Source organism: Amphiura filiformis, chromosome 7, assembly GCF_039555335.1.
Source record: "Amphiura filiformis chromosome 7, Afil_fr2py, whole genome shotgun sequence".
NCBI classification, from domain to species: Eukaryota; Metazoa; Echinodermata; class Ophiuroidea; order Amphilepidida; family Amphiuridae; genus Amphiura; species Amphiura filiformis.
Window position 1 is genome coordinate 62002476 of NC_092634.1, and position 14582 is coordinate 62017057.

General features: G+C 38.1%; 1 protein-coding gene across 2 annotated transcripts in view; it reads right to left on the bottom strand.

Annotated features, from left to right (window-relative positions):
* LOC140157438 (uncharacterized) overlaps positions 1-14277 on the bottom strand; it is a 28385-nt gene extending 14108 nt beyond the window's left edge. Inside the window, exons 1-7 of one of the 2 annotated variants that reach the window (XM_072180641.1) lie at positions 14053-14276; positions 11268-11313; positions 7544-7908; positions 6630-6825; positions 5768-5962; positions 2116-2407; positions 851-981 (exon numbers count right to left, since the gene is read on the bottom strand). In XM_072180641.1, the coding sequence (XP_072036742.1) occupies positions 851-981; positions 2116-2407; positions 5768-5962; positions 6630-6825; positions 7544-7908; positions 11268-11313; positions 14053-14167 (1340 nt within the window). In that variant the 5' untranslated portion in view covers positions 14168-14276. Of the gene's footprint in view, positions 1-850; positions 982-2115; positions 2408-5767; positions 5963-6629; positions 6826-7543; positions 7909-11267; positions 11314-14052 lie in introns of both variants that reach the window. The other variant, XM_072180642.1, reaches the window with a different exon arrangement.
* Positions 14278-14582: the final 305 nt, after the last annotated feature.

Here is a 14582-nt window from a genome sequence, read left to right on the forward strand (position 1 = left end):
GCCTGATGGTAAAAATGATAAATTGCAATCAACCAATGAACTGTCTAGAAATTATGTATGAATGATTTAATTCAATATGACACATTCACTACAAACCTGATGAATCGCTTCACAAGGCTAGGCACTGTTTTTTACATACTGCCGCTCTAGCTAAAACTATTGAATTTGGTTCGACAAGGAAAGTGTGGCTTTTAAATGGAACAGCCCAATATGCATTGGCTATTCCAGTTAAAATCCACACACCATGGAAGGCATGACCACACAGTGAATGTAAATTTGAAAATGGGGTTACCTGAATGGGTGATTCCACTTGAAATTCACACTCCCTTAGCGGGAGATTAAGTAAACTCATGTCTTCCATAGAGGGTATATGGATTTCAACTATATTGTGTCTCGTCTCAAGTTGAGAGCAGGGATGAAAACAGGCACTGACATAATTTCCTGAAACTGCTTTAACATTTCCTGAAAACGTGTATTTCCCTATACTTTGTACAGGGAAGACCCAAGCAAAATTTCCTGAAATCAGACAATTTCCTGAAGATTTACATCCCTGGTTGAGAATAACGCTATGTTAGATTTTGTAGTGGCAGACTCGAATCGGTGCGTTTATGCGGTTGCATATCCAGCGAATGGACAAATCGCCCTTCGACATGTGTGTATACGCCTCAACGGGATTAGGTTAGCACGCATGATTAGAATCTGCCACTATGAAATCCAACATGGTGTTATACTAGTTGAGACGAGTCACAGCCTATATAGCTCATTGAACCAACACCACATTGTCGACACATTCTCCGTAAAAATGAAATGAAGTGTAGTTTTTTTCTGTCAAATGTATTCTTATACTTACTTTTCTTTCTGCTTCTTTTTGTCGAGTTTCTTTGAAGCTTTCTCAATTGGCAGCAGGTCTTCATCCTCATCATCTTCATCGCTCTCTGAACTAGACTCCTCTCCAATTCCGACATCGGCAAAGTCATCAGGCTGCAAGGAAATGGAAAATAAGACCATCACTATCTCCTAGAAACCAACTATAGTCAGTGCTGTACAGTGCGACCATTTTTTGCGACAGATTTTTTCTGATGCGACTAAACCTTCAATCCATGGCGCCAATGGCGACCAACTGTTGAAGCTTTTAATCGCCAGCAAATTGCAAAACATGTACATATGGATGATAATAATAGGATAGGTCAAAAGTTTTGATTGTTTTTAAGCACTCAAGATGGCGTCAAAATTTAAAAAAAACTTTGAATTTGATGGAGCTTTTGGGAAACAAGAAGGATGACGATGAAACAATTAAATCAGGGAATCCAACAGCAGTTGATACTTTTAATGAACCTAGTAGAACCCGGAACTGGAAATGGAAGTAAGCCTAAAAAACTAAAAATTGTTTTTTTTACTTGGGAGCAAAATTTGGGCGCTAAATTGATGCACTTCCCAAACTCTTTCACCGTACAATTCAGGTGTCCCTAACATCTTGAGGGATTAGTGTGAGAAGCACATACAGACTATCCATCAACAGTCAAAGTCTGCATACTTTGTAAATTCTTGCATAACCATGAGGGCAGATCGTTCTATCGTGTGTGTCTAACAATCACCCCAGTGTTACGTGCCTTTCGTGTAGATAGTATCTCCCGGCACTCACAGCAGTAACACATGAGTGTGTTACTGCTGAAAGTGACATGTTTAAATGTTACCTGCAGCAGTGACATCTGAACAGTCTCTGCAATTCACACCTATTGGAGCTATTTAAATAACAATATGTATCATGTCAGTAAAGTGACTGTTGTGTGTCTGGATGAAGAGAATAGTCATGATAGTTATTTCCACATGTAAACATAGGACACTGACCAAGGTCAGATGGAGTTGTGGTTTGTAAAGTGTTGAAATCAGTCACAAAAAATGCCTGCCAAAAATTTTTTGCCCCCCCGCCAGCCTTTGATTGTACACAAAATCTCCCACCTTTGATGTGCCAAAATTCGAATGGGGTCACTGATTCGGGTAACTCCATTTGAAATTCACACTCCCTATGTGGAAGATTAAGGTCATGTCTTCCATATAGGTGAGCATAAGAATTTCAACTGGAATAGCCCATTATCAATTCCTATAAGCACCAACCTCTTCATCGCCATCGGATTCATCCATCAAATCACTAAGGGCTTGAACTTTGACCTTCCCTTTCTTCTTCGCCAGCTGCAACCAGGTCTGGTTTTCATCTGTGAAGCCACTGTCTGGAGCACCCTCTAAACCATCACTGCTATCGTCTTCATCCTCCTCTTCATCGTCATCGTCCTCCTCCTCCTCTTCATCGCTGTCTTCTTCTATTTCTTCGTCGTCGTCGTCCTCATCATCATCTTCCTCCTCCGCCATCTTCCCTTTCTGCTTTTTCTCCATTTTAGCTGTGGCATTCCTGCATAGCAATGGAGAAAAGAATTAACTATATTGGGCTATTGATTCCAGTTGAAATCCATACACCTCCTAGATGGATCTCCATACAGGGAGTGTGAATTTCAAATGGGGTCACCTGAATGGGCGACTCCATTTGAAATCTACACCCCATTCCTAAACACCCCCTTCCCCCTGAATGGGAGATTGGAGATCAAGGTTCATGGCTTCCATGCAGGGTGTTTGGATTTCAACTGGAATAGCTTATTATTGAACTGATCACAATATGGATATGGCTAACTCCATGAAGTTGGGGCACAAAGTGTGACATAAGGGTCAAAATTTCAAAATGACTTAATTCTAAATGTAATGTGTGTTTTAGTTACTTTAACTATCATACTTCAACAAAAAAGTGATCTTTTTACATTGGAAAGTACAGAATTTCTGTGGAAGTGCTTTGTTGTTCAGTAGTCGAGGCAAATATCACGATGCTACATGGACACCATTTTATACTAGCTCTCTCTATTTTAAACATACTGTCCATAACATGTCTTAATAAAATACTTTTTTATGATGTCCTACCATGGCAAATTCGCATAATATTACCAATTACACTATCTTAAATCAGAAACAAAAGTTATGAGGCATCAAAAATGAAGGATGACAGGTAAATCTATTCAAAATTATGTTTGATTTCTTTTTGTATCTAAAATTCACAAGGAATATATTTGCAGCTACCTAGGATGGTTCAGAAAGTATTAGATTCACAGCTGGTAGTTTATTTTAAAACTAGAAGTAAAAAAAATCTTGCCTTTGTTGCAAAAATTCAACATAATTCTACCGATGCTACTTGGACACCGTGTCCTGTAGAATCGGTAGGATTGTGAGTTTTGCACAAGAAGTAATCATACTTTGTGGTAAAGTTATTTAAAAATTATATTTGGGCCTACGGACATTAAAAGTTGTAGAAAAAATAAAACAAGGATACCTAAAAAACTGGTGAATACATAAAACTGACAAAACTGTGTACCGATGCTACATGGACACCGTGTCTGATAGTACATAAAAATTTGTATTGAACACATATATATTTTACAATGTTTGCCTGCCCTCAAAAGTTAATATGTTTAGTTGTTTGTCATCTAGTTTCAAAATATAAGAAGAAATTACATAAATTTTAACTGTTTGCTTCCCAATGCTATACTTTGATCACGATGCTACATCCCGATGCTACATGGACACCGCACCATTTTTTCAAAATATTTACTCTTTGGTAAAATGGCAGCTCCTCAAATCAAGTTCCCTTGAAAACCCCTACCCAGTCACATCTTAAAATAAGTCCATTCATGTCAGTATGTGTACTGACCTTGCTGTAAGCAAGTATAATGGTTTGAAATCTCCCGATGCTACACGTGGACACCACGGTGACATTTTCTCATGAAATTTTAAAACGACTGAGAGCTTAGGCACAAATGCTGGTCAAATTTCCTATAAACACGCTTACATCAATAAAAACACAAAACAAATTGATTTGAATGATACATGTATGTGCTGTGGGTGAGCTGTTATACCGATGCTACACTTATTTTTCTGGACACCGCGTGTAGCATCGGGAAGCTCATTTTTGACATCCCATAAATTTTAATTGACTGGTTTCTGTTTTGTTTAAATGTACTTTTTATTTACTACCAACATTAATTCATGTAATATTATGTAAAACTGTGACTGTTTGATGTTACAATTGAAATTATTTGTATTCCGCATACTTGCTTTTTCTATGTCACGTTTTTTGCCCTAAAAAGTGCTGGACACCAACCACTTAATGGCCCGTAAAAATAAAAATATAATAGGTACAATTTTCAAGTAACTTTTACATGAAAGTTAAACATCATATCTATTTAGAAAATATCAACTGAGGAGAAAAGGTTCATATAAGAAATATTAAACTGCATTTATACTATAAAATTCTCCCAATTTGTAATGTGTCCCAACTTCATGGAATAAGCCATATACATGTCCACTGTTCAGCACCAAAATAGCTGCCATCTGTAGCTGCCATGTGTAGATGAGTATATTATACTGTGTGTAAAGTGAAAAATGTTCACAAGGCAGCTATTGCACTTACCCACTTGTGGCGCTCAGCAGTCGATGTACGCAAAGATAAATGAGATCTATTCCCACAAAATAAGACGAAAGTTGCAATTTGACCCTATATTTTGATCAGTTTGTAATCGGCGGGCATTATAACATCACAGATTAATATCAAAATTATCTTGTGACATCTTACCAGAAGCATCACAAATTATTAATTCAAGTCCTATACTTTCTTTTAAAACAAAAACACACAAAATATAGACCAGGCAGGTCAATTATATAGCACTCTAAATGTGGGTTTACTTTTCGGCGTAGTGATAAAAGCCTAACATTTCCCACCTATTACGAGCTGATCAACTATTATATAGTACACAGTATATCAATCAATGTAAACATCATAAAAAAAAACCCGATGTAGATGTGTAAAACATCATCAAAAAATGCTTAACTTGTATCAATGGCTTAGTTTAATGCGGTAATTTAGAAGTAAATAATAATAAATACCGTAAATGTATTGTTTGTACTAAACGCCACGGGCCGTTGCATTTTTCCAAAAGGAAGGCGTTTATTGAAGGTGAATTGTCAGTGAAAAAATATTAAAAATGCAGAATGGAGGGATTTACGGCTATACTAATATAGTATTATGGAAAATATCATTTTTGTGGTAAATATATCCAAAGTGCACATGTCCATGGGCAAGGCCGGGGCTTGAACCCATGACCTCAGTGGTGCAAGGCGAGGGAACAACAACTGCGCCAACTCCCTGCAAGGTACACATCCTCGAAACCTCATCCGTCTTTAAAAGGCCTAACAAAAAGTTTGTTTTGCCCTTTTCCGATCAGCCCAAAAATCTGAACAAATAGGGTCGCTTTTTTTTTTATATTTGACTTTTATAAATTCACAAAATATTTTGCATGTTTGTAATTCATACCGCACTTCTAACTGAAAAAAACCAGCCTGACATATTATAAATCCATTTTTTAGGCGACAAAAAGCCTTTTCAAATAAAGTTGGTTGGTCAGATTTTTTTTTTTCTGGATCCATGCTAAAATTACCCTAAATTATCCCGAAAAGCTTGAAAAACCTTGCAAACATTTTGGTAATTTTTTGCCTACTTATTTTGGAAATGTTCTGAATTTTTTTTCAAAAATTTCCATTCAAAATCAATCAATTTAGCTAAAATTGCCAGATATTACATGAATTTGGCAATTTAATTGAAAGAAAAAAATCTCCAAAAGCGCATAATCTGGGTCAGTCACCAAGATTGAGAGTGTCGCAACAAAAAACTTACTTTTGTGTCACACTGACAACATCTTGTTTCTTGTTCTTGGTTGATTTCTGAATTGCTACCTGGTCCTCTTCTGCATCGTCAGAATCACTGTCATCCTCCTCATCTTCGCTTTCTTCATCCTCATCTTCGCTTTCTTCATCCTCATCTTCATCATCATCATCATTTTCTTCCTCCTCTTCCTCTTCATGTAGTTTCCTGTAAAGAGAATACATCGATGGTAACATTGTCATTGATACAATGCCCTCATTTGACCAAAAGTCATCAATGGTAAAAAAGGGCAAGTCAATCACAACATCCTAGGACTTCTTCTGATGAAGATGTGTGTCACACATCGAAAATTCAAGGTTAGTTGGATTTCTGTACTGAAAGTCAGTAACAAACTTTTAGAAATTGTCAAAGTCATAATTCCTGCATTTATTATAACATCAAAGTAGTTTCTTTGATTTTGATTGGATAAACGCCGCAATTTACTGCAACATGATATTTCTTGTATTGTATTGTGTCAGTTGCATCTACATTCCGGTATCAGGTCAGTGAGGAACTACACATGCGTTAAAAAGTTGCACTGCAACTAAACCCAGAATTAGTGAACGATTTTGTGTAATGCACAGTGAAAATTCGCTGTTTTTTCAACAATATTCAAGGTTTATACGAGGTATACATGTATGTACATGTAAGTGAGTATCAGATCCTCATCCACTACCAAGTCACTTTAAAGGCACATTGAATTGTAGCTTTCAAAACATTGCACACTGTTCAAGTCAACTTTGTTTCTAATAAATTTAATATTTACAAGACTAAGACCCAGCCAAACTTGTTGGACTTGAATACTTACAGTGTATTGTTTAAATTTTTTACTTACTTGGTAATTTTGGCATCCTTTTTCTTAGTTGTCTTCTTTACTGGTAGCTCCTCTTGGGCATCTTCATCATCCTCTTCATCGTCCTCTTCATCATCCTCTTCATCGTCTTCTTCATCGTCTTCTTCTTCATCGTCCTCTTCATCGTCGTCTTCAGATTCCTCCTCTTCAGAACGCGCTACTTGTTTACTTTTCTTTGCTGAAATAGTATTAAAATGAGATATAATTAAAACAAACAAATTCTTTAAAACATTCTCATATTGAGCAATTTTGAGCAAGAGAAATAATTTCACCTTCACCCTCCAGACAAAAACTTTCTTTCCTCTAGCAAGTGTTGGAAGTCATACAGTGCAGCTATAGTGCACTCTATAGGCCTTGTAAATTGTTCAGAGTTCCGGGAATGCGATAATCTGGGTAATAATGCACTCGTATACGCTCAACGTATATAGGCACATCAGAACAGGGAGGTACCAGTAACCCGACCAGTAATATACTTCAAATACATGTTCATACAAGTTTGGCATTCTAATGCAAGCTGGGCTAGGGGGGCATTAGCAATATCCCTCCCTGGCCTAAAATATATGTAGCATGAGTCAACAAAATGGCCTTTTGAATGACTTTTTTGGTGTCAAACATACCTTGCTTTAATTTTTATGTGCTGCACGTGCACATACATTCTCTAACTAGATTATATGTTGTGTCACACCAATTTTTTTCTATTCCTCTCGCTTGCCCGGCTCATAGCAGCCTAAATATATATTGTAGTCCTGGGTGCACTTTTCTACAGCCAACCTGTGCTCTTCTTTCATGAAATAACCCATTTAGCAATGTCTCATCACCGCTGATTGGCCCCTAAAAACTTTAACTGTTAGTCTGAATGATATATCAAGTTTGAAGACTTGATGTGCTTTTCTTACCCTGTTTCTTCTGTGATGGTGCCTCTTCGTCCTCCTCTGAACTTCCCGATCCTTCTTCCTCTTCGTCACTTTCAGATCCTTCCATTGCTTCAAAGTCTACCAAGTTATCTTCATCATCGTCATCTTCTTCATCATCCTCACCTTCCCCTTCATCATCATCATCATCTTGGTCATCATCATTGTCTATCATCTCAAAGTCTCCGCCTGGTCCAGTTTCATCATCACTTCCAAAGAAGTCCATCTCATCATCATCATCATCATCGTCGTTGTCATTCAGTGGTTCTGTTACAGGAACTTTCTTCTTTGGGATCTTATCTGGCACGGGTGGTTCCTTATCCTCTTGGTGTCCTCTTGCTTTTGCGGCCCTGCAGAAGAAGTAGAAAACAAAGTTACAGTCCCCATGATTGATTCATTACATGACATAATAATCTAAGTACCGGTAACCAATTAAAATTGAGCTTTTATAAATTACCTATTGCTATCGCAAGGCTCCCGCTGGACACAAATTCTTGCGTCCACAAATTCTTGCGTCCAGACGCAAAATTGTATTGCTGGACACAATGTTCAACAAATTTCATCAACAGTTGATTCAGCCCAAAAATGAGCTTACCAAATTGGTGTTTGCAATGATCCTAGATTTTGTAACTTAAAATTAATATTTAACATCTCGATCGTGCATATATTAATTTTAAATTAGCAACAGACCAATCAGTAATCAGCATTATTGACCTTATTTTGTAGTCTTCTACGCAGCCAGTTTGGTTACGCTCCCTCCATGCAAACATTTTGAGGAGGGAGCGGAATCAAACTGGATGCTTCCAGGGGTCAGGTCTGACTGTCAATGGAAATTCTTCCGGCAAGGCAACATGTGAATCACTTAAGCTTTTTAAGCTCAAAACACGAGAGCGAAATTACAACTTTCTTAATTATCGTACAGTGCCAGCAAGTATACATTCACGTAATTTGTTATTGAGAATAACATTTACATAAAGCTTTAAAATCTCATCAGAAAAATGGAAGGAAATAAGTCAAATATTTGCATCAAATCGTGACAACCATGCAGAAGCCTTGCAAAATTGTATTGCCTGTTGCCCAACACGTCAACAATCAACATATGTACGGACGCACAAAAATATTGTGGGACGCACATTTCCCCGACTAGGTTTTACAGTTGTGCGTCCGATCGGACGCAGAGCTTTTGAAGGCTATCGGGAGCCTTGCGCTATCGGAAGGAGAGAAGTTGAACAAAAAAGTCATTTAGCACAGAATTCGACCCTAAGACCCATCGCATGCCAAGCAGACAATCACAGACAGGTAGCCACAGGATTTTCGATTCCAAGCGTATGGGAAATTTCAAGCAAGCTTGCCAAATTGTCAAATGTCGCATGTCACCACCTCACCTCACCTCAGGTACCATCCTCATCATGGGGTGGGTTGCAGCCAGTCTTGTGATGAGCCTCCATTTGCATCTGTCTTGTGTGGCTTGGGTCGCAGTGTATGTGGTCATTCCGTCCAGGATTTGATGTTTGATTCCCATGATGTACGTGGGCGTCCTCTGCCTCGGTTACCTTGTGTTTTTCCTTGCAACAGGGTTCTAGCAAGGTTTCCTGCACTGCCTCTTGCTACGTGATTGTGTTTTCTCAATGTTGTCAGGAGTCTTACTTTTGGATTGATCTGGGCAAGTACCCATTCATTGGTGTGTTTGTCTTGCCAAGTGACACGCAAGATACGACGGTAGCACCACAGTTCAAAGGCTGAGATCTTTTTGGTGTCTGCCTTCTCCAGGGTCCAGGCTTCACATCCGTAGGTTGCAATGGGGAATATGAGTGCCTGAAGCAGTCTGGTTTTGACTGTGATTGAGAGTGACCGGTAAATGTCGCATGTCAAGTACCGTACATGATTTTGGTCTTATTTTTTGTAGCTACAATGTAAGAGTCTATATTTTCTGAAAACATGCTTTTTTCTGAGGAAATGGTGTTCCTTGTGAAAAAAACCCCCATCCTACATGTACATGTAATCTGCATAATATTCTTGCAGTGGCGTAGATTTGTTTTTGACATTGGTGGGATGGGGATAGAAACAAATTCTTGAAGTATACTGAATCCAGCACCTTTTGACAACAGAATAAGTTTATGGTACAAATAATGTGCTAAGTGAGCGAAAAATGTTGCCATTTTGAAGCTAAACTGATGAAATATGGTGCAAAAGTGGAATGAATTTGCGTACATATGTAAGTGCACAAAAATGTGCACTTTTAGGGCTAAAATAGCCAAATATGAGGTTAATTTGGTCAGAAACCCACATGTACATGTACAGGTGTCAACATTGGGGGATGATTGTATGGACCATCCCCATGACAAATATGGGGGGATTTCCATCCCCTGGGATCTACACAGAGTCTTAGCCAGAAATCAGAAACCACCCGTCCAAGCAGACACCCAAATTTGACCCTCAAATATAAAACAACTTGTCTATACCCATGGAAGGGTCACTAGGGTCAAATATGTCCTGATTTGGCCTTTACATTGTACATGTCACTCTGAATTAGTCTCAAGTTCATATAACCTTAAATTTAAAATCATCTGTTTTAGAGCTACCGGCGTATCACATCTGTAAAATCCATTAAATCCATTAGATTAGGCCGTCTTAAAGGGGCATTTCGTGATCCACAGCCTCATCCCCCACTTTTCTCAAAAAAAAGTTGAGATTTTTATATCACTGGAATACTCTGGCTACATAATGTTTATGTACAAAATATTTCTTGCAGATTAATTCGTTTAGCAAAGATATCATGAGAAATTTGAATTTCGTTCTGGTGCACCAGAACGAAATTACAACGTATTGTCTATGGAGCAGTGTAATACACATAATCATGCATAACTCATAAACGCAAAATCGGAATCAACTGAAATTTTAGGAATATTCATTTTTCGTGGATATGTACTGAAAAATGTCATAAAAAGAGGATGCTAGGATCACGAAATACTCCTTTAAAGATGGGTGGACGCATGGCTGGCTAATTAAGACCTTGGATCTACATGTATGCCTACATGTATGTAATATGTATGTATGTATTCTTGACCGGGGGTCACTCCCATTGTGGCCTGTACACCATCCGCGATAATGAAAACGCGTAAAAGGGTAGCTTTTCATGGGTAAGCACGATACGCACGTAATGCATTTAGGGTGTCAAAAACATGAAATATTGGAAAAAAGGGTAGCAAAATTGCAATTGCTAATACGCGGAAATTAAATTTAGGGTATGACATTTGATGCAAGGAATAAAATTCCTGTTTAGGGTACCGGTATTGTTTTAGCCAAGAGTTAAATGCTTGTTTAGGGTGCTTTTCAAAAGTTGATTATCGCGGATGGTGTACAGGCCACAATGGGAGTGACCCCCCCACCGGATTCTTGACTGATAAAAGTGCTCAGCAAAACTAAAACACAGCAGCTGATCTGTAAAATTTTGGAAAAAAATTATGCATGCCATAGGACAAGAATTATTCAATAAACATGTTTTGCAAGACGTGTTCTGTTCATTTCGATACATAAATTTTGTCACTATCGACCAATGTTGTGCAGCACACTAGATAGCAAATCGGTCAAGGAAATTGAAAATGTAGAAATGCATTATGGGAAGTGTAAGGCTAATGAGTTTACATTCCTATACAAAAGAATAAATATATCCTGCTCTACTTGAAATTATGAGCATGATAGCACTTACCTTTTACGTGCTCGTCTACCTCTTTTAACAGCAGCTCCGCCACCACCTGAGATGGAAGAATAAAAAGCTGGCATTAATATTATGTTGTTGACTACAAATGCATGTATTTTAGATTTTTCCAGGTGAGCTGTCAACAGCTCCCCTTGAAGGTATTATAAAAGGAGAGCTGTTCAAACCGATCAGCTGACATTTTAAGGAGAGTGGAGTTGTTCTATATAAATGTATAGGCCTACATTAATGACTGATAAAGGATGTAGCCCATGATTCTCATTCATGTGATAATATTTTTTAGTTTGTCAAATGTCAATATAACGGTATTACACGCAAATCGATAGAGAAAAAATTAATTGTGCACATTTCAAATCACATTATTAAGTATTATTGAGTATCGATTCGCGTGTAACACCGTTATATTGACAAACTAAAAAATATTGTCACGTGTTCCTATGTAATAGCATGGTAATATTCGTATTGCGCGGACTTGGATGTTGACCTTTTCCCATGATACATCATGATTACATCGCAAACCGCTGGCGGCGCCCTTATTGTGAATAGCGAGAATTATGTACCGATCCTGTAGAATAACTACATAATCTTCAATTTCATGGAATCCCGTTGCTCAGAATTGCAAATGTCATTTTTATCTGTCAAATGCGCTGTGTGGATGTGCTCAGAGATTTTATGATATGCTCCATAAATCACAGGTGTGAAACTGACTTTATACCACTCGCTCGCTTTCGCAGAAAAGCGAAGCCTCCGGCTACCTCGTGGCACTGCATGACGTCATCATGGACGTGTGGAAAATTTCCGATGGGCGCCTTATTTATTTATAACCCGTTTTGTGATTGGTTGCAAAAACCATTCACTGCAATCGTAAGCCAATCAATGAACGTGACGGCCTTTTACGGTATAAATTAATGTGACCCGCCAGTAAAGTACGTCTAACCTGATTGGTTTACAAAACTACTTTGTTTGATAATTGCTAAGCCAATCAGCGTGCTTTCGGTGCTTAACAACCTGGTCGTAGAGGTTTTCGAGAGGTGAATTCACGTGCACACACACAGCGACCGAGTATAAATTCAGCATGACTTCTGCCCTCGCAGGTGCAATAACAATACATGGACACGATCACTGACATTTTATGCAATACGGTAATGAATTATTTATGACATGCATGCATGGGCTGGATTTTACGATCAAAGTAAGCAAGTAAGGTTTTCGGTAGTACAAGGAACTTATACGATGTCCTCATTCACAAACTGATACTATCTGTCCATCGTATAAGACTGTTACCGCACGGCAACTGGTTGAAGGAATATTACACAGTCAAGAATAGGCTCCATCATTTTTTTGTTCTGAATCTGATCCCTCCCAGTCTCCCAAAACATCAAAACATCAAAAGCGTTGCACTTATACATTACTTAAGACTGTCCTTTTTCATATAACGCAGACAAAGTAGGGCCAACTTGCCTAGAAATGGTCAAATTTTGGCAAGAAATATCTCTGTGTAATATCCTATGTACATGTACATGTAAGTCCCATATCACATCGTTATCGGCGATCGAGGTTTTTTTTTCTTCTGAAGTTTGGTTGGTACTCACCAGCGTCATGCATGTGACGTGACACAGCTAAAATAAGCGACCGGGAATCGGGGATCGTTAAAACGTCAACAAATTTCAAAACACAGAAAGCAGTAAACTTATTGATTGGCGAGCGGTCCTAATTTTGAGCCATAAGTTTATGTGGTGAACTAGGTTTTCGGCCTGTCCCTGCGCGAATATCGTTAGTTTTCAGTGACAAAGATACTTGCGATGACCAGTTTTTTGCAGACACTTTGATATTACAGGTAACTTTTTTCAGGGTAGTAACGATAGTTGTACAATTAACATTATTGTAGTTGTACGAAAATACATGAAATATACATTTTGTTATAGGCCTAAAATGTTTACAAAAATATATTGGTCCACACGTTGTGCATGTATTCAGTTGTTCGACGTATAACTAGTCCGAGGTGCTCCAGACAGGGTCTAATTCTGCATAAAACCGGGCAACGTTATTTCTATAGATCTGCTGCGCATTCAAATTGCATTGTATTGCATCGTAATTTCATTTGTGTCTATGCTAATTATGTTTACACAACATGAACTCACGTGTTTTCAAGCAAATTCGCCGATAATAGGTGATCAAAAGCGATCGGAATGTTACAAAAGTACAGATCGCATTCAGCTTACTTCATATGAGATGATCTTTGGAAAAATACGGCATAATTTGTCTTGGTGTTTGCGGAATGCCATGCAGTAAAATATTAATACGCTTGCGGCAATTCATGATTGACAACTAACAATCGGCGTGTCCTTCAGTATCCTCCGCTGTCAATTTCTTATCCACTCACAAATCCTCACAAAAGCTATGTGTTGATTACGTAAAGTGTGGAGGCAAATTGCAATAAGTACAATGAAATAATGAGTAGGGCGGGCTCGAGGCGGGTTTCTTCTTCATCTTACGTAACAGTATTGTTCTCCAAAAACCCGGAAGCTTGTCGTTTGGAGCTCTAGCTGAAATACAGCAAGATAATGTAAGATAGTAAATGTAAACCTGTATTTTAGCTAGAGTATCTCGAGCTAAGGTGCTCTGACGATAACACTCCGATCGCCAGGCAATCTACGTTGTAGTAGGCCAGTGGGACAACGAAAACGCTACGTGAACGAGCTAACGTATAACATGCATAACATTCATGTACATGTGTACATGTGTAATCATGAATTGATGAGGTTTAGTTTCTTACCATTTTCAATAAGAGACTTTAAATGAACAGGGAATTCTGGCTCCCCTTGCTTCTTCGTTTTCTTTCCAGGTCCTCGTGTCTTCCCGATGTCTGTCCTGTCCTTTTTACGGCCCATTTTTACCCTGAATAATACACAATCAAATCAAGCGTGTATGTTTATAACTCGTGTACTGCAGAATTCGGAACACAAGCACATGGTAAATAATTATTATTGCGCAAACGCAGTCTTAAAGCAATATCACGGATCTTGTCCAACTCCCTGGTTTCTGTAAAAAGCGATAGTTTCCATATGGTGTCACGTGATATAAGTTTTAGTCACTAGGGAAAGATTCTCGTTGCTGCAGTATTAAAGGGCTAACTGTTGTGATTAAGTCGAATTAAAATAAATAAGAATGTTTTATTGCTTATTATTTTAAAATATATAAAATTCTTCATAGTTTGTAATTTAAAATGATTTTATTTTGTATAATAAGTTATTAATTATGTTTATTATATGAAATATATTAGAATTTTGATCAACTTAAAGGGTA